This window comes from Thermobia domestica, chromosome 2 (genome assembly GCF_964235325.1).
Source record: "Thermobia domestica chromosome 2, izTheDome1.hap1.1, whole genome shotgun sequence".
In the NCBI taxonomy this organism is placed as follows: Eukaryota; Metazoa; Arthropoda; class Insecta; order Zygentoma; family Lepismatidae; genus Thermobia; species Thermobia domestica.
Genome location: NC_137455.1, coordinates 160,659,149 through 160,684,157, shown reverse-complemented (window position 1 = coordinate 160,684,157; position 25,009 = coordinate 160,659,149). Strand labels below are relative to the sequence as shown.

Here is a 25,009-nt window from a genome sequence, read left to right as displayed (position 1 = left end):
AGAGTAAGCGACCATGTTTCGCAACCATACAGAACAGGCATGATTATCGTTTTATATATTTTAAGCTTCAAATTCCTCGACAGAATTCGCGACGACAAGAGTCAGTGGCGGTGGTTGGACGTTAAAAGTGGGGGAGCAAGACATGATTCGAATATTTGTATAAATGTTAGTTTTCCTGGTTGTTTCTAACACTTTGTTTGACGAAAGATTGTATAATTAATAGGATACTATTTTCAGTTAAAATACAGTATATCGTATTTCATATTTTATTAAGTAAATTGACAAGAGCAACGCATGTAGGCACTACTCTTCTGTACTCTTAACAACGAAAGTGTGAGAAGAAATTTGATTCCTTGCTCATGAACATCTTAAAATTCTGTCTGGAAAATTGTGTGATCAGATTATTGAATAACAAATTTTCAAAACAAATAAATAGAAAGGATAATATTAATCATAGTAATGAATAATGATGCTTGTTTCGCAAAGGTTATATTGAAACTGGGATTAACGAACAACTTAATTTTTAATTCTACGCATGCTATTAAATGTATGTTATTACTCTTGAAAACGAAAGACAGTAAATACTACAAGCATATGCTACGACATTTAAAGAAATATTTGCTTTTGCAACTTTCCGAAACATGTTCGTTGCCATTAGGAGCAGTTTTCACTGTCTTGGAACACATCAAAACACAATACTTAGAATCACTCCACACTCCAGTTATACAAAATAATGCTAAAACCTAGAATTATGTTGAATTCATTAAATTTAATTGTATATACACTCGTACACCCCTAAACACCACTTCAGTAGTTTATTATGCTACAAAACAATGGAGAAAGTAGAAGTTGTTTCTTATTACGCTCTCTTTAATCAATATCCATTACCTTAGAAACAAAAGACATTTAGAAACTGTGAATTTTTGTGGAATTAAAGAATAATTATGAAATACTTTTCTTGTTTTGCGAAATATTCTCTCAATTAGTTTCAAAGCAGCTGACTAACATATCGACCCCATGTAAGAAGGAGTGAAAGTGTGCTGCAATTGTTGTGCTCCAATAGGTTAATTTTTGGGTTATTTTCTGTGACTATTAAAACACAATTCCTGTAGTTTTCTGTACTCGACGGGAAGACAACAGATACGTACTCACGCAACGGCAAATATTATATGACAGCACCATTTTTCTATGAATTAGTAATACATACAGAAACTTTGCATTTCCAAATGAAACTATATACATTAATGGATTACTTCAAAAAAGTGCGGGGGCAACTGCCTCCTTTGCCCCCCTAATCACCGCCCATGATACTAGTTAACATTGTATTTCTGTAACAGTACAACTGTCAATTATTTTTGGCCCCAACGTATGACATACTATTTAGCACCATAAAAGTTATTTTTTGTCGATTCTTTCGAAAAGTAAACATGAGAATTTATCTACAAGCACGCCATTTTGTTTAGTTCAATGTTATCTATCGATTCGTGTCTCATCTTTGCGTAATATTGTAGTTAACCAAAAATTAAAGTTTAATAGTCATCGTTTTGGAATTCATCTCATTAACTAAAATCCTCGTTGTTTTTTTGGCTAATGACGTAGTGAAACGCTTGCTGAGGGTATACTTCAGTATAAAAGAAAGAACCTCTAAACGAAATTAATGTTCACGAAATTCTAATACAAATTCGAACACGGTGAAATGTGATGTGAGTTTTTGGTTTATTTATCTTTAGCTTATTTGTCTATATTCTAAAATCTATTGTCTTTTTTGACAATCTTGAAGTAAAGAATCTTTATTTGTCATTTCTCTCCTCTTTACTCTTCTTACTGTCTTTTTCTTTCTTTCTTTTTCTCTCACACACAAACAATCAAACGTTTTTTTTTTTAATTCGTTTATCCATCATTAAGCATTTTTCTCTCTTCTCAGCGAGAATAGTTGAGAGTGCGTAATCGAAATTAACATGTACTACATCAAATGTCAGCATGTTTCTTATTTTGCTCCGAGTATTGCTCCATTTACTTTATCTAGGGGGAAAGTAGAGGGCAGAACCAATATTTTATCATACAGTTTCGTGTGAAATCCCTGAAATCAAACAGTGTATGTCCTTACCAGTACTTGAATGGCAGCGTTGTGTGGACAATTAAGGAGCTACTTTGAATGAAAGAAATAGCGGGCTCGTACAGTCAAGGAAACCTGCAACAATGGTGATAAGTTCCGCGATGTGCTGATCACACATTCCCAACTTAAAATCACTAGTGCTCTGTGTCACGGAGTTTAGTTTATATGGTCGACTGTAGAAATTTAGTTTCTTTAGAAACGTACGTGAAAAATAAATAAATAAATAAATAAATAAACACTGAAAAGCCTATCTATATTCAATTCTCATCATAAGTAAAATCAGAATAAGAAAGCTTCTGGATATGTTGTCAAATTTTAACTGTTAACCAGAAAAGTCTGATGTGATATACAATTACTGTAGATTTTTGGTAAAATTAATGCATAATAAAAGCTTGTTTAACACTTAGTATTTCCTAATCAGAAAGAAGACAAAATGAAAATTAGTTAATTTGCAAATTGATACTTCGGCTGACAATAAGGAAAATAATTTGATTTAGAAGAAGCGTTTTCAACCTGTCATTTATTCTTATAGAATTTTTAAAATATCAGAAACAGATATTATTGATTTCATAATTCCTATGAAACAAAATAACGATTTAAAAGAAAAAAACAGTCAATCGAATTGCTTATTTGTTTGAAGTTTAGCGTCCCTTTTCTGCACCGAGGCTATATGTGACGTGGAAACACAATCACCGTAATGCTTTCAATGGTCTTTTACCAGGAATCGAACCCGAGTCATATAGACTAAAAGCCCGTGTGCTAGCGATTATACCAGTAGGAAGGTTTCAGTCATTTGAATTAAAATTAAACAAGATTAGCGTAAGCTGATCATTTGTCCATGTGCAGTAACATTATACCTTTATTCATAGCATTTCATATTGATACTGGAGTTTAATTTGGGACTCCATCGTGGAGGGCAGTTGCTCCCTGATATATACGAGGTGTGATCAAAAATACGGTTAGAAATAAACTAATAAGCTTACATATAATTTGATTTAATCTTCTTCAAAGTACTGCCCTTGGCTAGCAGTGTAATTGTCCTAACGTTGAATCCATGGCTAAAAGTATTTTGGAAGGCTTCTTTTCGAAGGGCGTTCTGCTGCTCTATCGTGGCCCTCTCAATGACAGGAATGATGCAAAACGTTTTCCTTTAAGCATTGTTTTAATTTTTGGGAAGAGCCAGAAGTTGCACGGTACTATATGAGGAGAATACTATGGATGTGGACAAACATCAATATGTTTATCTACCAAAAACTCCTGTTAGTCAGTCTAAAGTCGGGGAACGAATTTCTCACTCACTCTTCTCATCTGCAGATCGGCGGTTAAAATGCTTTGCATGGACCCGTATTACATGCTAAATTCTTCGGTAAGCTCTCGAATAGTTATTCATCTGTTTGAACGAACAATTTTTGCCACTTTCTGCACATTTTCTTCTGTTTTGAGAATAATTGACGTCCTGAACATTGTTCGTCTTTTAACAACTCATTTGCGCTTTTAAATTGCTCATAGCAGTTGTAAACAGTCTTACAGAGTTAGTTATAGCATTTTCGCAGTACGCCAATTTCAACATTTCATGAGGGTTTTTTTTTTTTCCTCACTTGTTTGCAACTTGAAACGGAACTTAATGTTCACGCGTTGTTCGAAAACCATGATGCGCGACAGACATGGTGAACACAGCCTCACTCTGGCGGCTCTGAACGCTGACTGACAAGTCAGAACGTGTTTCGACTTGACTCTGCCTGTCTCAGCGGATCAGGCTATCGGACAAATTACATCATTTAGCTGTAGTGTCAGCAGCTGCTTTAAAAAAATAAATAAATAAAAAAATGACCGTGTTTTTTGATCACATCTTTTATGTATGTATAAATCAATAGTAGGCCTATAGTAATACTGTATGTCAGTAAAAAACGCGAATGTCGAACCCACCCTACTGCCCCCTCGGACCCAAACAAAACCATAAATGACGCTATTATATTGATACTATGTGGTTAGTGTAAGTGAAATTTGAAATAATAGGAATAGTTGTTCTTGCATAAAAAGAAAGGATAGAGAAAAGTTAATAATTAGAATTGAAGGAATACTCTTCTCTGTTTGTAAATATTGGCAATGCAAGACAAATTTTTACATGTAATTATAGGAAGTTCACATTAAGTAAATTTGTTACTAGTGTTCTTATTAATTCTTCTTCTTTGAGTGGAATTATTTTTATCATCATTTTCTTTAGTTGGGTAGCTTTTTTTTTTTTTTTTTTTTGTCTTTTTAGATAAAATGTAAATGTGTTGCATCTATATAGAGGGGATTGTGAGCTCTCGTGCAATATATGCATACATATGGATCACTTAAAAAAAAAAAGACAAATATGAATATGCTTTTAAAGAAGTAAAAATATGCTGGGAGTTTTGGAGATAATGAAGCAGCCATTTTGCAGCTCTTGTTTGCGCCGTTGAAACTATGGTGGTTATATAAAGACTCGAGGGACCGTATTGTTCTTCAGTTATTACTACACGAGCTTTAACAATGATTTGCGTTTCACAGCGGAGTTAGGTGCGCCATAAATATACGAAGTAGGGGGCGGCCAACCGCGCTTACCTCTCTCCAGTTTCCGTGAGTTTATTGGCTATTATGGCGGTGCTCTCGAAAAGTCCCAGAACAGGTACACGATACTCCCTTGGTATTTAAACCTGGAAGCAAGGGGCCCGTATATTTGCTGGAATATATCCAATCTATATTAAACGATATTATGTCGCATGTGTCTTGATTGGCGGAGCTGTGCTTTCTGTTTAAACATCGCCGATGCTCGTAAAAGGGAGTTTTTATGGGTGACTTTTTATTACCTTTATAGTAGAGCGTAAGAATTAACGATATCCAGAAGGGTTCCCAGATTGCATATATAGAAATTAGTCGTTCATATAAAAGTATCATCGCATTGCAAAGTACGCTGTTTCGTGAAGAGGTTGGAAAATATATCAGAAATATAGTGGGGGCGGTTGGAAATGGATGACGATTTTAACAAAATTGATAATGATTACACATTCTCTGAATTTTAGAATCTTCGCTGATAGCCGTAATGAATTCCAACAGTGAACACACACTATTGGAATAATGTCCCATCTTTTGTAACTGCCGTTACCCGTAATATTTTTCTTCTGATAATGACACTTTGCAGGTGGTATAATTCTATAGTCTTTTTTTTTTTTTTCACATTGTGTGTGTGTGTGAATGTGGTTGATATTGTTCTGTGAATGATTGTCAATTGGCTGCAGTCGTTTGGTGTGATGTGCAAATGAAATTATCTACAGTGGGGAGAAAAAAGAAAGAAGAATGTGACAAAAAAAAAAAAGCTGATATCGCTTGAAAATGACATGCCTGACAGTAACACTTAACAAAAGATACTTTAATTGATTGATTGAGTGAATCGATGCAAACGACACTTATGCGCAGAAGCTAATTTGGGCATTTTCATATTGGCATAATTAAGTTTCTCGCTTGTCTGTATGATGCTCCTCTGAGAAGTTGCCGATGAAAATGTAAACATTGATCGAAACACCGGCAGCTTGACGATTTGATATTATTTCGTAATAAATGTCACGTAACGATAATTTTTCTCGTGCATATGAATTGTGGTCTGGAAACGCAGCAAAAAAGGAAAGTATATGTAATCCTAATAAGCAGCTGTATTTTTTATGATGGGGGCACTTGGAAATGAATCACAATTTTTTAACAAGACTGGTAATTATTACACATTTTTTGAATTTATATTTATATAAAATACTTTCTTCTTTATGTTTACATTATTCCTGCTCATTCTATTAATCTGCTTCTTTATTAGACAAAACTTTTGTTTATATGGATTGTGGAACAGTGAGTAGCCTCGCCCGAATCCTTTCAATTTGACTTCCAGATTATGCTATGCATAAGTATTGGGAAATCTTATAGAACGGCTATGGCTACCTGTATGTCGACAGGTATCAGTGCAAAGACGGTAAGAGAGATATTCTAAGAGATAAGTGAGGATAATCTAAAGTTTCCGGTTTTAATACATCGCCGCAGTGGATAGTAAGAAGCAGGATTAGATGCGGGTTTATTACTCCAAGAATAGATTCCATCTCCGATCCTATTCGTCCATTGCTGCCGGAAGTGATAGAAAACTTTTATCATTTTCGGTTCCAATATTGATTCCCATAGTGAGGAAACGGTAATAGAAGGCGACAAACGGTTGTGATTTGGATTCAGGATCCTCAGCTCTTTATTCTTTTTCTCAAACCAAAAAGAAGAAAGCTTATTTCGACTTCCGATTTTCATATTAATTCATATATAGGAATAATTGTAAAAGAGCGAGGAACTGCTATTGATATGGGTTTTGCGTCCGAAAAACAGGTTCCATCTCACACCTTAGCCCTCTAGTCCAGGGTTTCTCAACCTGGGGGTCGCAAAGATAAGCGGAAGAGATAAATATAATTAGAATCTAATACCGGAAAATATTTTTAAATATTATTTTGAATTTTGCGCTGATAGGGATATTTTTATTTTTATACATATTGTTAAGAACAACAAAAAGTAGGTCTACTAAACATTTTCAACAGAGTTGTTTAAAAATCAATTTAAATGAAAAAGGTACGATATGAAACAATGAGAACTGCATATTGAATTACCAGAAAAATACAAATGCAAGAAAACTTGCATATTGAAATACAATTAAAATTGAAAGGTAATGAGATATCTGAGCATGGTGTGATTTTAGTAGTGCGGCAATGTTCAGTTCAATCTTCGTGACGCGCAACATCAAGTCATTTTCAACTGATAAGTGATTTCTTGTCTTTGTTTTAATGCTTACCATCGAACAAAAACCACTCCGGCCAATGATATTCAATTTGAAACAGTATGACTGATCGGATTCAGTATTAGTAATATGAATGAACTGACCAATTTGGTTTTTAATCCATTCGCTTTTAGAGAAGTTACTATATCCACTATATACAAGAAATGGATTTTACTACTACTATAGAAATAGATGGAGATCGTGAGATCGCAATTGGTAGATTTTCAATATACACAAGCTTACAACAAACCAGAAATTATAAGATGGTCGCTGGCAAGAGGATGTGGTAAAATGGGGGTCGTGATAGCAATTAGGTTGAGAACCACTGCTCTAGTCCAAGCGGCGCATAGTTTGGAAGTTTGATATTCCTGAATAGTAATGATACCCACTTTTTTTTCAAAGGATTGTTACCCCGTTTAGTGAGTTTTTTTTTTTTTTAATTTCACCCGCACTGTTCTTTAACACCAATCAAAAGCAGCCAATTTGTTTTTGATATGAGTAAATAAATTGAACCTTACGTGCTAATGGCACATTGCAGTTCTGGCTTAGTCCGTATATTATTAGTTTAAACTACTATCAAAGCTTCTCGATGATACTATTCTGAGTGCGGCAATAATAAAGATATATATATACAGTTGGCTAGCAAAATAATGGAGATACCTGAAGAAAATGCAGCTTATCTGCTTAACACGGCGTAGGACTACTGTTGACCTATAGAACAGTTCTTGATTTGAATTGAGGTATATAAGTCGTAAATGGTTTCTAAAAGATTATTGTACCATTTCTTGTAAAGTGCAGCACTCAAGTCCACCAGTGAGGATGAAAGAGAATATGCTTCGAAATCTGAGCTCCAGAACTAACCACAGTTATTCAATAATATTGAGATCTGAGGATTGAGCAGGCCAGGAGAGGTGTTGTAGTTTATCCTAGTGACATCTCCAGCAGTGTGAATTGGTACGTTGTTATATTTCGTCATTGGCAGCAAACATCTGGATCATAGGATGCACATGGTCTCCTAAAAACTTTATATAAACACTGGGGGTGTTACGTTCCTGTGAGTCTAATCACAGGACCCATGAAATACCAGGGAAGTCCTGTCTACAGCATTACAGAGCCACGGCCATATTTCATGGTAGGGAGGAGACAATTCGGAACATACATTTCTTTGGGCATTTACTTCACATGAAGACGGTCAGTTGTTGAAACTAAGATGAAAGAGGACTCATCGGATATGTTAAGCGCTTCTAGTCATCGACAGTTCACTTAACAGTACAGTACATGACTGTACATGAGATACCGTTGTCATTTTGTCACGACTCATTTATCTGCTTTCGATTTCCAGCCATTTGGAAAATCGGTATTTATTTTCGCGTTTCTGAATGGCTGCATATGGAAAGCTACTAGATAACTTGTGGTGACGGTAACTCATACAAAATAATATTGTCTAGGGCGCTCTGATTCCACTTTTCGATTATATTTTATTTATTTGAAGATATCACATAATTACTGTAAAATTAGCGGTATTTTAATTTCGCCGTTATCGGGCCTCTAAAGAAAGGAGATTTCATACCTCTTACAGTTTTTTCCACTGATAACCGGTTCTTCAGATATTTCCGTATTGCAATGTATTCAGTTTTTAAATACCCATCTATAGTCATGGTGATATCTCTGAGGAAATATTTCTTTTATAAATAATATATGAATGAATAAAAAGAAAAGTTGGATTTCCAGCAAATTAATGATAATCCAATTAACTTCGGTGCAATTAAATTTGAGTTCTAATTTGTGAGTGTAGATGGCTTAAATCTTTTTATGGTAATGTATCATTCGTCTATTTTTCTAATAGATTCCTATAGCACGGCCAACAAGAGATGGTCTCTGACGTTTCTTACCACATGCGGTGGGACATTGCAGCCCCTACTTTGATACCAGTGTTACCAACCACGATCACTCTGTCTTATACCATTAATTAAATTGCCACTACAGTTGCACCGAAAAAAAACCTTGACAGGCGATTAATGGCAATGTCACTGCGAGCTGTCAGAGACGTTCTTTTACTGGACGCACTATAAACTGGCAATCAATTTAATTTAAATATTTCTTTGTTGAAAATTGAAAACTGAGATCTGAGCTAAGTACATTGATACATATATTGTCATGTTCTGAATATTTAAAATAAATTTGGCCATCGATTGAATTCTGCGTGAAACGCTGCGAACAATATTGTCGCAACTCTTTTCGAAAAAAAAAAAAAAAAAAAAGTACTGATTTTCACAGCAGTCATGTAGGACGAACATTCGCACGTCAATAATCTTATTTTTCTTCGTGCATGAAACTTATGACCTTTAATTTCAAATCTGTTTCTTAGATGACATGAAAAAACAATGTATCAACACAAAGTGCATACATGTATTTAATGACTTGTTAGTGTGTGGCTAAAATGTATTCGGAAATGATTGTTCTTCTTTTAGCCAATCATTCTGACATCAGTATTATTAAGATTAAATATGTTATACAAATGGTATGATCAGTGGCGTATTTACGATTTTGTTTCGGGAAGGGCTTTGCTAACTTTATTGCTGGACATGTGAAAATTCTGCAAGATATTTCATTTTCTTTAATAAAGTAAGAACAATTTCGGGGAGGGAGCTTAAGCCCCGGAAGCCACCCCTTAAATACGCCACTGGGTACGATATTTCTATTGTAATAAATGCACAAAGCAAAAAAATATATATTTGAGAGTTAACATCTGTGATTGCTTTTATGTTACAGGAGCTTTAATGTGCCTCCTTGCTTTGATACTATCTCATGCAAAGGAACCTCAGAAACCAGAGGAAAAAACGAAATCAATTGAAGGTGAGGCAGATTCCAATGTACAACGGGAAGAATTTTGGCTTCGAATTCAGGACGTCATTAGGTGAGTACAAAACATTTGTTAGCTTTTTTTAAATCAATGATTTGAGCTTGCCATTTTTGATTTGTAAGTGCAAAAAATCTTTCTTTTTTCTGTTGTAGGAATATAAAAGTGTTCCAGGAAAGAAGCAAGTTACTTTTACAGAACTGTGTGTTATAAAATAATATCAAAAGTACTGAAGATGGAAACTAACCCTTGCAGCAATCTGTGCTCGAAGTTTTGTGATTTCATGATTTTATCAGGGTGGCAAAGTTAATTCCTCCCCCCCCCCTACTTGCATTCAGCGTACTGGATAATTATATTCTTTTCAAACCTGGACAGCTCTCTGTTGCTTGCTATTTCGCCAGAATATTTTGGGCATTACTAAAAATACAGGTAATTAAGAATTTTCTGTATGCGCATTCAAAAGTAGGCTCATTCCATGTCAAATGAACCAATATCAGATTTTATGGTTGCCCTTACATCATGGATTTTCTTCATATTTTGTCTGTGGGTAGATACCTATGAGAAATGACCACAGGAATATTTGCAGATTTTTATCTCCTAAACGGACCTCAGGAAAAATAAATGAAAATCTGGCATTTTCCGAGACTTCTGCCGCGGAAAAATCGACATGTAATGTTAAAAATTCTGTAACTCCCTTATTTTTCGGCCAATTGAAGTGTGTCTGGTGTCAACTTAAAGCTAATAGTCTCTACTGTTCAGAACTAATGTTGATTCAGAAAAAGTGGTTCATAGAAAACAGATACAAACTCTGAAACACAATTTGTATGATTTATATGTGATTTTTGTAAAAAATCATATCTGCTAAATCACTGAAAACACAACCTCCACATTTTTACCTCAGATTCACCTAAATATGTATGTTCGATAGTGCAAAAATGAAAAGGGTGTTTTTTGTGGTTTGTCAGTAAGAAATTATAATGCAGGGACACGACTTATGGCACGTTATTAACATTTAACATTAACATGTTATTAATTATAGAAATGTTGCATTTTGTTGGAATGTTTACTACATTGGTTACATTTGGCTTGGTTGAGATGAACGCGTAACGTGCAAAAATTAATATATTAAAACATTATTTTATGAATACGAAAGGATATCATAAATATTTAAGGAAGTCAATTGCAATGACATTCTCGCTCACTCTCCCCATCACACATACCCACATTACTATTACCTGTGGGTCTAATGACCAGGTGCCTCACGTGAATTTCGAAAATTGCGCCGTATAGAGTGGATGGCCGCCATTTTGAAAAAGTTTGCCGCCATTTTGAAACTGTACATTGGATCACTTGATTGTTAGATACACTAAATTTTATATGTCTTTTGCTTCTATTCTCAAAATTTCAAGTCAAAATACTGAAAATTACGCCCTGGAGTGTAGATTTCCGCCATTTTAAAAATCGACCGCCATTTTGAAAGTTGACATTGCTCCACTTTAATGGTACGCACAGTAAATTGTATATGTCTTATGCTTCTATTCATAAAATTTCAAGTCAAAAACCCGAAAACCGCCCTATAGCGTGGATGGCCACCATTTTAAAAATCTGGCCGCCTTTTGAAATTTTACTTTTGTTCATTACCAAAATCTATAAAGCAAATTTCGAGCGTCTCACGGTCCTTACCTCAAAATTTCGTGTTAAAAGACTGGAAATTGCGCCGTAAAGAGTGGATGGTCGCCATTTTGAAATTTTAATTTCGATCATCGCCAAAATGTATACAGCAAGTTTAGGGTATCTCGTAGTCCTATCCTAAAAATTTCGTATTAAAATACCGAAAATTACGCCCTGTAGCGTGGTACAGACAGACAGACAGGAAAATCCAAATGCAGATCGAGTCCAAGTAGGAGCCTCACTGACGTTCGGCAATTAGTTATACGTATATATATATATATATATAATTATTATTATTATTAAATAATAGATTATGCTTTTTAAATGACTTGTCCAGTATGAAACTTATAAAAGCTGTGTCTGGTGAAGAATGAGTCACCTAAGAAGCGCATGTTCTGTGCTGGATCTAACAGGTTTGGACGTAAATGAAATGAAATGAAATCTTTAAGTTTAACGTCCCACGGTTATGCCGGTTAGGCTAAAGGAGACGGTGATAATGAGAAATGAGTGAAATGGTGGAATGAAGAAAGTGGGAGGAAACGGGAGAACCCCGAGAAAACCCACGAGCACGGTGTTTGTCCACCACAAAGTCCACACGGCGCGAGCTGGGATCGAACCAGGGACCCCAAGCACCGGAGGTGAACGCTCTATCACGGAGCCACCGCGCCCCCCAGGTTTGGACGTGTTTGAGCCTGTTCAAACAGAAACTTGCTTGTGTCAAAGTGGCAGCTCCTACTCAGTTGGCCTTCAGAGCTTGTGGTATACACATGTACTGTTGAAAAGGTGTTACTGAGTGACTGTTATTTGGTATTTTGAAGTTACTCTAACAATGTTACAAATGGAACCAGGTGACCAGTGTTCGGTTTGCAGGCAGTATGAGGAATGTGAGGAAGTTCCAGACAGGAAAGTAACTTCCGTGTGTGATATGAAAGCAAGTGATGTGGAACTTATCAGACTTAGAGCCAAATGTTCTGACTTGAAATTTATTTGTGATTTCCATTTAAAGCAGTATTTATCTCTTTATGAAGACAGGCAGAGAACATGCATTGATCCTTTTCAAAAGCATAAGAAAAGGGTAGTGAAAAGTTTAAAATCTGTTTCGCTGGCATTTTCCAGAAGATTTACAGATATTGAACTAATTCCTGGCACAAAATTGTGTATATCTTGCAGGAAAGCAGTGATAGCAAACAGCAGCAAATCGGACAGTGAAGTCAACTTTGATTCTGATGACGCTTACGAACCAGAAGAATCTGTCTCAGAAAAACTTAATAAAGCGTGTGAATTACTTAACTGTTCACCACTAAAAGCTACCAAAAGAAAAGTGGACAGAAGAGGCACATACTTAACACATAAGGCTAGTCGTTTTGCTGCCAGTTTCACAGGGTTAGCAGCAAACGCTTTTGGTACTGAAGGGCCCCAGTCCTGTAAGAATGAGGTGGATGAAGACAAAAAATGCAAGGATTGTGAAAGTCTGATGGAGAGACTTCGCGCAAAGTTTTCTGCCAGCAGTGTTGATGAAAAAGTCCAAATATTAACCCTTGTCCCTGAATCATGGAGTATCCAAAACACAGTGTCTTATTTCAATACCACTGTGTATTTAGCAAAAAAAAAGCAAGGAAAATATTACAAAATGAGGGGATTCTAGGCAAACCTAGTCAAAAGAAAGGACATACTCTCTCACATAATGTAGTAAAGAACATTGAACTTCACTACTATGATGATGATATTAGTCGGATATCATCAAACACTAGAGATGTCATATCTGTACCAACGGAGAGTGGGAACAGGGTATTGAAAGTTAAACGATTGATCCTCCACAACCTCAAAGATGTGTTTCTTGCCTTCAAAGAAAAACATCCCCATGATAAGGTTGGATTTTCTAAATTCTGCGAACTCCGACCTAAAGAATGTGTCACAGTCACGAGTCGGGGAATACATTCCATTTGTGTCTGCACCTACCATCAAAATGTGAAATTAATGGCTGCGGAGTATTCACATTCCTGTGCCCTACCAGGAATTATTCAGGAAAATAGTGTGTGATATAGAATCAGAAGAGTGCATGCTTCACCGGTGCCCCAACTGTCCAGGTACAACTCCCCTTCATGACTATTTAATGCAGCTGGAGGTATTAGAAACAAGAGATGATGTTACTTTCAAGCAGTGGCTCCAAACAGATCGTTCTATGCTTGAAACATTAGTTAAATCTGTTGATGAATTCATCGATACTTTAGTTAATAAACTGGACACTTTGACAAAACATCATTTCATTGCCAAGTCTCAGAGTGCTTCCCTGAAAGAAGTGAAAACCAAATTAGGAATTAATGAATGTCTTATATTGGTAGATTTCAGTGAAAATTACACCTGCATTGTGCAAGATGCTACTCAAGGCTTCCATTGGCACAATATCCAAGTTATAATACACCCTGTTGTTGTTTACACGAAGAAAGATGCGGAACTTACATCATTGTCAATGTGTTTTATTAGTAACTGTCTAAAACATGATATCTGCACGTTTTTTACATTTCAGAAGAAATTCATACAGTACATATTAACTGAAAATCCGAACCTCACACATGCAAGTTACTTTAGTGACGGAGCCGGGGCACAGTACAAGAACTATAAAAACTTTATTAACCTTTGTCACCATCATCAAGACCATGGCTTAACAGCTGAGTGGAATTTTTTTGCCACAAGCTATGGGAAAAATGCATGTGATGGAATAGGTGGTACCATTAAGAGACTTGTTACTAGAGCAAGTCTCCAGAGAACTACAGATGGTCACATTTTAAGTGCAGAAGATGTGTACAAATTTGCTGCCGAAAATGTAAAAGGAATAACATCATTCTATGTTGATGAAAAAGAAATAGAAGAAAGCACACAGTTTTTGGAAAAACGTTTTGAAACTGCCAACACAGTACCAGGAACAAGGGAAAACCATTTCTTCCAGCCTCTGCATGGATCAACCCTCCTTGTGAAGAAAACATCATCATCAAAGACATCATTTCAAGCTGTGCTTGGATGTAAGGAAAGAGATACTTTCATCAAAGTGTCACAAGAGAAGTTTTACGCTGTTCAGTATGACAGGAAGTGGTGGATAGGAAAAGTCATTGAAATCTCCTACTCTGAGAGAGATGCAAAAGTTCAATTTATGCACCCGTCTAGACCTTCGAATACATTTTTTTGGCCAGAAACAGAAGACTATTGTTGGGTGCCATTTGAAAATATTATCAAAGAGGTTCCAGTGCCAAGCTTGAAAACACTTTCAGGAAGAAACTACTTCATTGCAGACAGTGTTCAAACATCAGTTGCTGAGGCCATTCATGCTTCAACTTACCAGCTGATGCAAAACAAGGGGACGTTTTAAACTTTTATTTATTCAGGTATATATTTGTAGTAGTATCTGCCTGTATGTGTGTAGCTAATATTTTGTAACTCCTACATTTTACCCAGATATTATTTGTATATCTCTGTGAACATAAAAAACTAACAGTGTGCCAGTGAATTGTTGTACAATATTCAACGCTTGTTAATAACGTGCCATAAGTCGTGTCCCTGCATTATAATTTCTTACTGACAAACCACAAAAAACACCCTTTTCATTTTTGCACTATTGAACATACATATTTAGGTGAATCTGAGGTAAAAATGTGGAGGTTGTGTTTTCAGTGATTTAGCAGATATGATTTTTTACAAAAATCACATATAAATCATACAAATTGTGTTTCAGAGTTTGTATCTGTTTTCTATGAACCACTTTTTCTGATTCAACAGTAGTTCTGAACAGTAGAGACTATTAGCTTTAATTTGACACCAGACACACTTCAATTGGCCGAAAAATAAGGGAGTTACAGAATTTTTAACGTTACATGTCGATTTTTCCGCGGCAGAAGTCTCGGAAAATGCCAGATTTTCATTTATTTTTCCTGAGGTCCGTTTAGGAGATAAAAATCTGCAAATATTCCTGTGGTCATTTCTCATGGGTATCTACCCAAAGAAAAAATATGAAGAAAATCCATGACATAAGGGCAAATGGCATTGGTTCATTTGACATGGAATGAGCCAGTATCTAAAAACTGAATATACTTACAAGAATACAGTGTAAATATACAAGAAAATCATGTTTGCTTAATTTCAGTCAATAACGATTTTACGATTGGTGGAAAACCAAAATAGATAATGCTCGAATCCATCGACAATGTGGAAAAAAGTTCAAAACTTTTGCGTCTGAAGGGTTAGAGAGGGTCGTATTTTCATACAAAAACGAGAGAGAGCAAGAAACTTATAGTACTTGAAAACGGGTCAATTTCCATCAATTGACATGTCAGTGAAGGTAGAATATTTATGATATGATATAGTTTAGTGACATTTAAACCGATGATCGTCAAGTTGCAAGATAATTCAGTATTTCTTGTGTTATAATGTTGGTAAAATGAATAATACGCTGCTTCCAAAGTGTTTCGAAAACTGCTGTTCTCTGTAGAACAAACTATCATTTTGTGTGTGTAGGAAATGACACAGTGTCATTCGTAAAGTTTGAGAAGTAGTAGCAGTTGTATCACATAAAGGGGGATTTAATTGCTCTATTAAAACTCTTAAAACTGTTTAAAAAGAAATAAAAAAAAGAGAGGGAGGATTTCTTTGAAAGGAAAGGCATGAGTGGTATTTAAGAAGCCTTGTGATGTTCTCTTGTGAAAGCTGTGGAAAATGCATTAAGAAATTCTGAAGAGTCATTTAATTTTGTAGTGAAAAACTTCCAAAAAATGTGGTTTCCTGCTTTCATCATCTTTCTTTTGTGCCGTTGCTAGAACAATTCCTTCGCGGTTTGTATTTCAGAGAGAAAAGTTGTATATTGTAATGTTCCTGACGAGGGATACTGTAAATTACTTAGACTGAATGCTCTCTTTTGTTCTACATCTAAGAATATGCTAGCTTATTTCCTTTCTTTTCCTTCCTCTCACTCTTCGTGATATTCCGACGTGATAGTTCTCAAGGAAGCTTTAAAAAATACTGAAAATACTTCTACTACCCTTATATTGGTATAAAATTAAATTAAAACTTCTGTCTTTCATTTTAAATCAGAAGTTTTACGAAGATCTTTGAAATTACTTTCTCTGAGAAGTACCTCTCCTGCTGCTTTAGGTTTTCCTCATTCCTTTTTACCAGTAGTAGAAGCACCGGTTGGAGTCCAATTCGACAGTTCAGAAAATGTCTCTGGAAATTAAAAGGAACATCTTTTACATTTACTCTGCAAATACTCTTTTTCTTCTTAAACTTTTCCTTCTTCTAACATTTCTTTCTCCTGTAATTTGTATTATGAAACAACATAAGAACGAAAAAAATGTGGAGACGAAAAGCAAGAGAGAAAGCGTGCTTCATTCTACCCCTCGTCTTCGTTTTCTTTTTTAAGTGAACTGAATCCCAGTTTAAATACTCGAAGGACTTACCCCCATCTTTTTCCTCTCTCGCCCCCTTTTGAGCGAATGTTTGCCCAGAAACCATGTTGCTCCTTGTATTTTTACTTTGCCAGTCTCCCGAAAATTTTATTTGGCTACTTTTTTTTATATATATGAAACTTCCTCTCTCTTTCTTAGAGCAAATGCCTTATAAATGGTATTTTTTTTTTCAGTTCCATCTCAATTTCTTTTCCGTCTTTATAAACCTGCTACTTGAAGTATCTGTGTTTATAAAATTGATTTACTTTAGGAGAAAGGCAAAGTTTTCCAGTTTTAATACATACTGAAGCCGAGTAGAGAGAGGGGTTGGCAAGGCAAGTCTCAATTAGAATTTGATCCAAAATAACGTCTCCTATTAAAACTTTGTACATGAAAGGATTACGCACGTATATGAACTAAACTTTTCTCCGATTCCCTCTTTTTTTCCCTTTCCCTTCAAAGAAAAAGAAAAAAGAAAAAAGAAATTGAAAAATAGATAACTACTACCAACCATAGTGTGGTTCCTTGACTGTCATTAGTATACTTTTTACGAAGTTGCTACTCAAATGCACTCAGTTCAACTATAAGATACCAACCTTAAAAACCGGTATCAGTAATACTTAATTGAATTATGATCGCGACACTCGTCCCCGATCGGAAGGAAGGGATTCAACAGTATTAACTGCATGTTATACCACACAAAAGGCACATTACTTACAATTTTGTACAAGACACAAATTGTTTAAAAAATATAAGATGCATTACTTCATGTTTCTGGCCTGTTAAGATCTTTATTGCGTGTTTTGCTCCAGCCAACTCGTCACTGGTAAACTCATTCTAATAAGAGTGTTGTCAATAAATAATTTCATGAACAATCTACTAACGGATGAAGGTCTCTCTCCAGTTCTCCGCAACCCTCTACCTTGGCAATTCTTTTCCGGGTTACTCCGCCGGTTTCTTGATGCTGTCACCATAATTTATGAGAACATTTCCTAGGTCACCTCTTAACTCTTAGTATCCAGTCAGAAACTGCTTTTGTCCATCAATCATCATTTCTTTTTGCAATACGTCAGACCCACTGTCATTCAGTGTCTTTATTTTCATGATATTCGTCACTCCTGTCATCTTTTCCATCCGTGTGATTCTTTTACTGTCTTTGCGGGTGATTTCTAGCATACATATCTGTGCTCTACTTTGAAGTCTGCAGACGATGAATGTCTGATTTTATTAGTATTCACGATTCTGATCTACGTCAAAACAAAAAGAAGTTCATTGAAAATTTTATCCTTTAGACGCATTGAGATTTAATTTTTCAAAATGATTGTTCCTTCCGAGTGGACTGTAGCCTAACTTAATAGCTACGTTTGTTAATTTCTTCTTTGATGAAGCCGTCCATGAATTTATGTCTTAGGTAGACGTAGATATTCACTTCCAATTTCGTATTTTCAGCTTCAGTCGTTGACTTCCTTGTGAAATTGTGAAATGAAGTGTTGACTTTGAACATCACTTATATCTTTTCCGTATTAATTTTCAAACCGATAATTATAATATACGTATATGTACTCAATAATTACTCTTAGCTCCGTTTGTCTTAACCGATAAACAGCTGTGCTCTCATAGTTTTTTGCTGGGCGCACAGTGCGAAAGCAACTTTCCAAGTTTCTATTGTTAAACCTGTTCTTTTTTTTTTCTGAAGTCAATTATTCTACTAACCAATTAAAAGAGAAAAATATAGTAAGTGTGATTATCAGTCGTTGAGTTATTTGGAGGAATATAATTCCACCATGTTTTTGAAAGGTAAGCAAACATAAACAAACTTTAACTGAAGAGTTACGCTACATATAGACAGATGAAAAATGTAAGTGAATCATTATAGAAGAATAGGTAAGTGAAACTGAGAACTCGAAAAAAAAAAAAAAAAAAATACTCATGCACAGTATTGCCTACCACAAATTCATATAATCTGGAATCATGCTCGGCGCATCAGAGGTAAACGTCGTGTCTCTCGCAAGCATACCAAGAATATTGTTGTGTGCGTATAGCATGTGAGGACCGTATACCTTTTTGTGTGTCATGCTTTTTTTCAATATGGCAGATAATTTTAAAATTCACTATCACTATCGTATTTTTCAAACATAATAATCAAAAGAGGAGTGCTTCTGTTAAATAATTTGCTTCCCGTGCACGTAGTTGAATTCAATTCCCAATAGATTTTTTTTGTTTGTTTTCTTGGCATTGCGAAGTTAGTCCGAAGATTATAAGTAGCATTTAGTAGGGAGAGGGGCATAGTGATTCAGTGGTAGAACGCCTACCTCAAGTGCACGAGGTTCTTGGTTCGATCTCCGGCCAAGTGAGTTTGTGGTGGACAAGATCGTGGGTGTTCCCGTTCCCTCCAACATTCTAACCTATATCTCCATCACATGATTTAATCTTCGTCTCCCTTAGCTAGCGGGCATAATCGTGGAATGTTAACCTGAAAGACTTCATAAAAAAAAAAAAAAAAACATTGAGTGTCGTAAATACATGAAATACTATTCTCTCTATTCCTTTTTTTATAATCTCTTATAATTACATAAAAAAATTATAACTATAGTGTTAGTGATAGCCAGTGGCGTATTTACGATTTTCTTTCGGGGGGGCTTTGCTAACTTTCGGGGAGGGCTTTGCCTGAAAATGTGAAAATTCTGCAAGATATTTCATATACTTTACTATAGTAAGTAAGATTTCGGGGGGGGGGGGCTTAAGCCCGGAATCCCCCCCCTAAATACGCCACTGGTGATAGCAGTACTTACTAAATGTAGATGCAAATAAGGAATACATATTTTTTGTGATTAAGGATGGCAACTCTGTGATTACTTCACAAAACCCAGTCCTGTGTGTAAAGGTTTGAAGCTTCGTCAGTCTTTGAAGACGTAGTTTTCTAGATGGCAGTGGGTGACTGTGAGATCAGAAGGTGGAGACGCCCTATATTCTTAGCGAGACCCATGTTTCCCCTCAAGAGCTCTGTAAACGTTTTAAGGCTTTGCTGAAAGGATCAACAATGAACACCCGTACTCAGGCACGATCGTTTTCTAACGTGAACTGCGACTGTTCGATTGCCTTAAAAAAAATCTGATGATAAATACACAATCTGAGTAAAAGTACATATTAGTTTAGTGGCATTGCAGTAGTTTTTGTTCTTCTGTTTCTGGTAAGTTTATGTTAGCGGTACTAGGTGAAGGATTTTACTGATATGGAGGTTTTATTTATTACGGTTTTATTTAATTGTAGTTTAATTTAGTGGAAGTGATTTACCCGCTCTACAGCCTCAGTCATTCCCAATTCTTAACGGGTAAAAGGGGGAGGGGAGTCGTGAGAAATCAAGGTGGTTTTGATTGGTTGGAGTGTAGCGTCCCTTTCCAGCACCGAGGTTGTATGACATGTGTACCTCCCCAGTTTAAGGTGGAATCCGAACCACTGAGCAGTACATAACATACGGAATACAGTTCTTTAAAAAAAAATCATAAAAGTCGACTAATTGAAAGTCAGTTTATCACTTGGGTATGGACACGTGCAATGCGGAAACTTTGAGTTTCCAGCAACAAAATGTTTGTTTATTTACTTGAACATTCATTTTCAGTACCGAGACTATATGGGACATGTATGGACAGTTTCGCGTAGAATTTGAATCACATTTATTCCCACTGGAAATGAAATTTAGGTCTTCCGCATCATTTAACCACTGAGGATTTTTTTTCAGTAAAAGTTTTAGTTCGTTATGCATATATTATTATTTATGTCTCCAGTGTAATTTGGTACGTAAGTCCATTTGTTACAGATTAGTAGAAAGCTTTCCTGCATGTACATATACAGGGTGGACGATTTATTTTGATATGGCTTTGTAAATTTTAAACTAATAGACAACACTGAAATGTTGTACCGTGTGCAAATATCTGCAGCTAGACATTATTTGACATGCTCTATGATGCCTCCAGGTTAATATATATATATATATATGGAAACTTATATTGGAAATGTTAAATGGAAACTTACAATATTAAATTTGTTATTCGGTGTTGCAAACTAAGGACGCGACGGTACATTATCACAGACATCTAAAATTTGGTTGCCTCTATAGCCAAAAGATAGTAAAATAGCAATTACTTCCAATGGGAAAAGTTAAACTTATAACGCAAGTATGTCAAACTTATGTCTATAGCAGTAACAATGCAACTGAGCCGGGCGAGTCAATGTACATCTAAAGTACTTTAGTGTCTAGTACTATATTCATGATATGAATCTTGATTTCGAATGAATAGAACCAAAAATACAGAAGACTGAAAATTTGACTTTTTCCAAACCTTTTGTTTCGAAAACCTGCTTATCTAACTAGGAAAGGTTGGTATGCTCAATCGACTCGTTTTTGCATATGAAACAATTATGCAAACGGAGAAATCCTCAATCGGAAGCGTGTTTGAATTACGAGCGTTCAAAATTCAAAACTGAACACATTTTGCAGAAGGTTTGAAGTTTTTGAGATACACGCTTCATTTTTGGTATCGGGGGGTGTTCTTGGCTGCCTAGCAGAATGGTGAGGTCAAAACGTACGCATTTTGCCAGATAAGGACATTTACTATGGAGGGGGTGAAAGGTAATGGAGTTTTACAACTTTCAAATTGCCTTCTGGTTGGTACGCAGGGTCGATAGGCTGATAAAATGTATTTGCCACCCCTATTCGACTGTATTGTCATTCAAGTCGTACTTCCTGTGTGGCTATCTTAAATGAACAATGAAATTTATCTCCGGAACGCTTGGCCGCGGAACTAACGTCAACGAGACTCCGAACCCAGTCGGCCTCTGTGAAAGACGGTGTTTCAATATCTCATCGCTAGCATTTTTTAAAATAATTTGTTAACGGATTTTAATGGCGATTGTTGGAAAATAGCGACGTCAGGAAGTATTTTACGACAATCTGCGATAAAAATGGCCGAAAACAAACAATCGGCTAGCGACAATTACGCAAACATTGGTTTTCTCCAGAATAAAAGCCACCTTTTTCACAGCCAGTGCATATTCTCGCTAATTTTTTTCTTTTTTGTTAAATTTTTCGGCCTATTTTGTCGCAGAATATCTTCGAATATTGCCTGGAGTTTGACTTAATATTTTCCCGTAATCAGAATTTAAATTCGCTGAAAGCTTGAAAAAAAAGAAGAAAAAAAAAGCAAGCGATGATGTATTGGAACACCGTCTTCCGCAATGCATAGACCTAACCATAGCCTGACAGGGTTCGGCGCTCAGGATAGTTCCGCAGCCTACCGCTCTGGCGCAGCTCGATTAGTTTGAAACGACAATTACGCGCGATTGACTACAAATGAAATACCGGTAATGCAAACTGATATTCGTATTCACTGTTAGTGCCAGCCTGTAGTGGATAATTTATTTGGATTAACTTCATTTTAACAATAAACAGATTTTTGTTTTCCACATACAGTATGATACTATGTTGTACACATCAGTGGAAAATTTTTGTTTAACAGCTGGTCTGGGCAAAACAACATTGGTGGAGAACATTTTTTAAAAATATTGGTCTTACTCCTACTTACAGAAGGGAAAGAACATCACAATATCTATATATATAAAAGAGAACGTACAAAATCCTTTGTCCGCTCATCACGCTAATACGGCTGAACCAATTTCTTTCATTTTTGGGGGGTTATTAGGATTTGGACCCTAGATGGTTTTTATCATATCACTTTAATTTTTAATTACCAGTGTCTTGAGATAATTGACCATTCAGGTGTCCACAAATCCTTTGTTATTAGTTCATCATAGGTAAAAATAAACGTATTTGTATGCAACCCGCATGACCGTGTCACTCGGCGGGTTAACATAAATGACAGGCGATATACAGCGGAAAATAGCTTGAATCTTCTGTTTAAAATTTTTTAATTGATTTGCTTATTTTTACAGACACTTTTACAATATGCCAGCACCGGGATGACCGCAGCGAAGCGGGGCGGGTTAACATAAATGACAGGCGATATAATGTTAAGATTTACTGCAATCTTCTATGGTTTTCATCATATCACTTGAAAGCGAACGGGGTGACCGCAGCGAAGCGGGGTGAACGCTGCTAGTAGATTATCACAAAATTAATTATGAATACCATGACGTTCATTATTTGAGTTTCGTACGCCTGGCAAAACGTTTCGGAGACAAATGTCGTTGTTCAGTTTGAAGGTGATATTTGAATGATAATACTGTCGAATAGGGGTAGCAAATACATTTTATTAGCTTATCGATACTGTATGCCAAACAGGAGACAATTTTCAAGTTGTAAGACTATTACCCTTCACCTTCTCCCTAATAAGTACCTTATCTTGCAAACTGCGTATGTTTTCACCTCACCACTGTGTTGGGTACCCCCCCCCCAAAAAAAAATACCAGAAATGAAGCGTCTATCTCAAAAAGTGGTAACTTCAAACTATTCGCAAAATCTGTTCAGTTTTAAACTTTGAACACTCGTAATTCGAACACACTTCAGATGGGAGGATTTCTCCGTTTGCGTAATTGTTTCAAATGTAAAAATGAGTCGATTGAACATAGTATCGATATGAAGTCAGAGTAACACCTCGCGACCTTCCGTAGTAAGTGCCTCACTAATTGCATAGATTGTTTGCAATAGATGTGAAGATGATTATTACATTTACAACTTGATATCTCAAACCATTCCGTTTGTAACACTGCTTAATATGTAATTACGATATCTTGTAATCACATCTATGAAAAAGTATTGTTGTAATGTTAAAGAAGCAAAGTAAATAAAAACATTGTTTTAAAAAGTTTCAGCTAATATACTATTTCAAGCAATATATCAAATTTAACCATTTGTTCATATCTTTAAATGGTTTGAAATATCAAATTCCAATAAACGGCATTATGATCTTTATGTCTATTGAAAACTACGTAATTGGATGTGATACTTATATAAACACTTCTTCGTAATAAAGTCCTTTGAAAAAAGTCAAATTTTCAGTTTCTTTTAACTTGGATTCTACTTGTTCGAAATACATCATAGGATGGTCGTACTAAAGTAATTTGAATGTGCGTTAGCCCGTCCGTATTACTTACATAATTACTGTTATAGAATCTTCCAAAATTTGTTTTGTTTTTTTCGGTGTTTGTGAAATATTGTAGCTTCCTTACTGTGCAACAGAGCATAATAAGTATGAAATAGTGAGTTTTCGTTTTACACGTAGATTTAAAATAATCTAATAACTTGACGTAGTGCTATTTGAGAAAATACAACTTTATGTTGAGTTGATAACACTGTTAATCTGGTGGTATTGAAAAGTATATCAATGTCCCTCTGTTCATATTTGCATGGTATGAAATTTCAGTGGTTTGCATTTATTACTTCAAAATTTACAAGAGCGTATCAATATAAGTTGTCCACTCTATATATTAATGGATCTTGAGAAAACCTGAGTAGGGATGGCCAGAACCGGTTCCTGGTGGAACCGGTCTTTCGGATCTACGTCTGGAACCGGTTCCCAAGATCTGGTTTCGGAACCGAGTTTTCGGATCAGGTCTGGAACCGGTTCTGAAAACCGGATCTCCAAGAACCGGTTCTCCGCGGAATCGGTTCCGCCGGAACCGGAATTTTGTGGCAATCCCTACGCTAAACCTGAGCTGCTGGCAGGCTGTGAACAGTGTGCTAGATGAAATGGTAGAAGCGACAGGCAGGCGCCCAAGCGGCGGACGCTTGTCTCATTTGGCTAAACACCCACTGGTGGACCAAATTTTTTTTTCTGGAGGGCACAGGCGGGTCTGGGCGGGGAGGGAACAAGCGCGTGGTGCTCTTTGCAGTGTTTTGAAGGTGAACTTTGTCTCTCCTTTACGGGTCTTTAGGGGCTTTCGAATCAAGTCTGGAACCGGTTCCTAAGATCCGGTTCTGGAACCGAGTTTTCGGATCCAGATCTGGAACCGGTACCGACGGAACCGGAACTTTGGCCATCCCTAAACTTGAGCAGCTTCTTTTAAAAGATCTCTTGTTAAATCGATCCATGAGTAAATGATACTTAACTGAATAAAATGTCTAATATTATATTGTAGAGTCATTAATGATGTAC

The 25,009-nt window shown here is 36.0% G+C and overlaps 1 protein-coding gene across 2 annotated transcripts in view; it reads left to right on the top strand.

Annotated features, from left to right (window-relative positions):
• ssp3 (SCAPER domain-containing protein short spindle 3) overlaps nt 1–25,009 on the top strand; it is a 522,155-nt gene that overhangs the window by 256,833 nt on the left and 240,313 nt on the right. For both annotated transcript variants that reach the window (XM_081747551.1, XM_081747559.1), the window contains one exon: nt 9,708–9,852. In XM_081747551.1, coding sequence (XP_081603677.1) covers nt 9,708–9,852 — 145 coding nt within the window. The remainder of the gene's footprint in view (nt 1–9,707; nt 9,853–25,009) is intronic.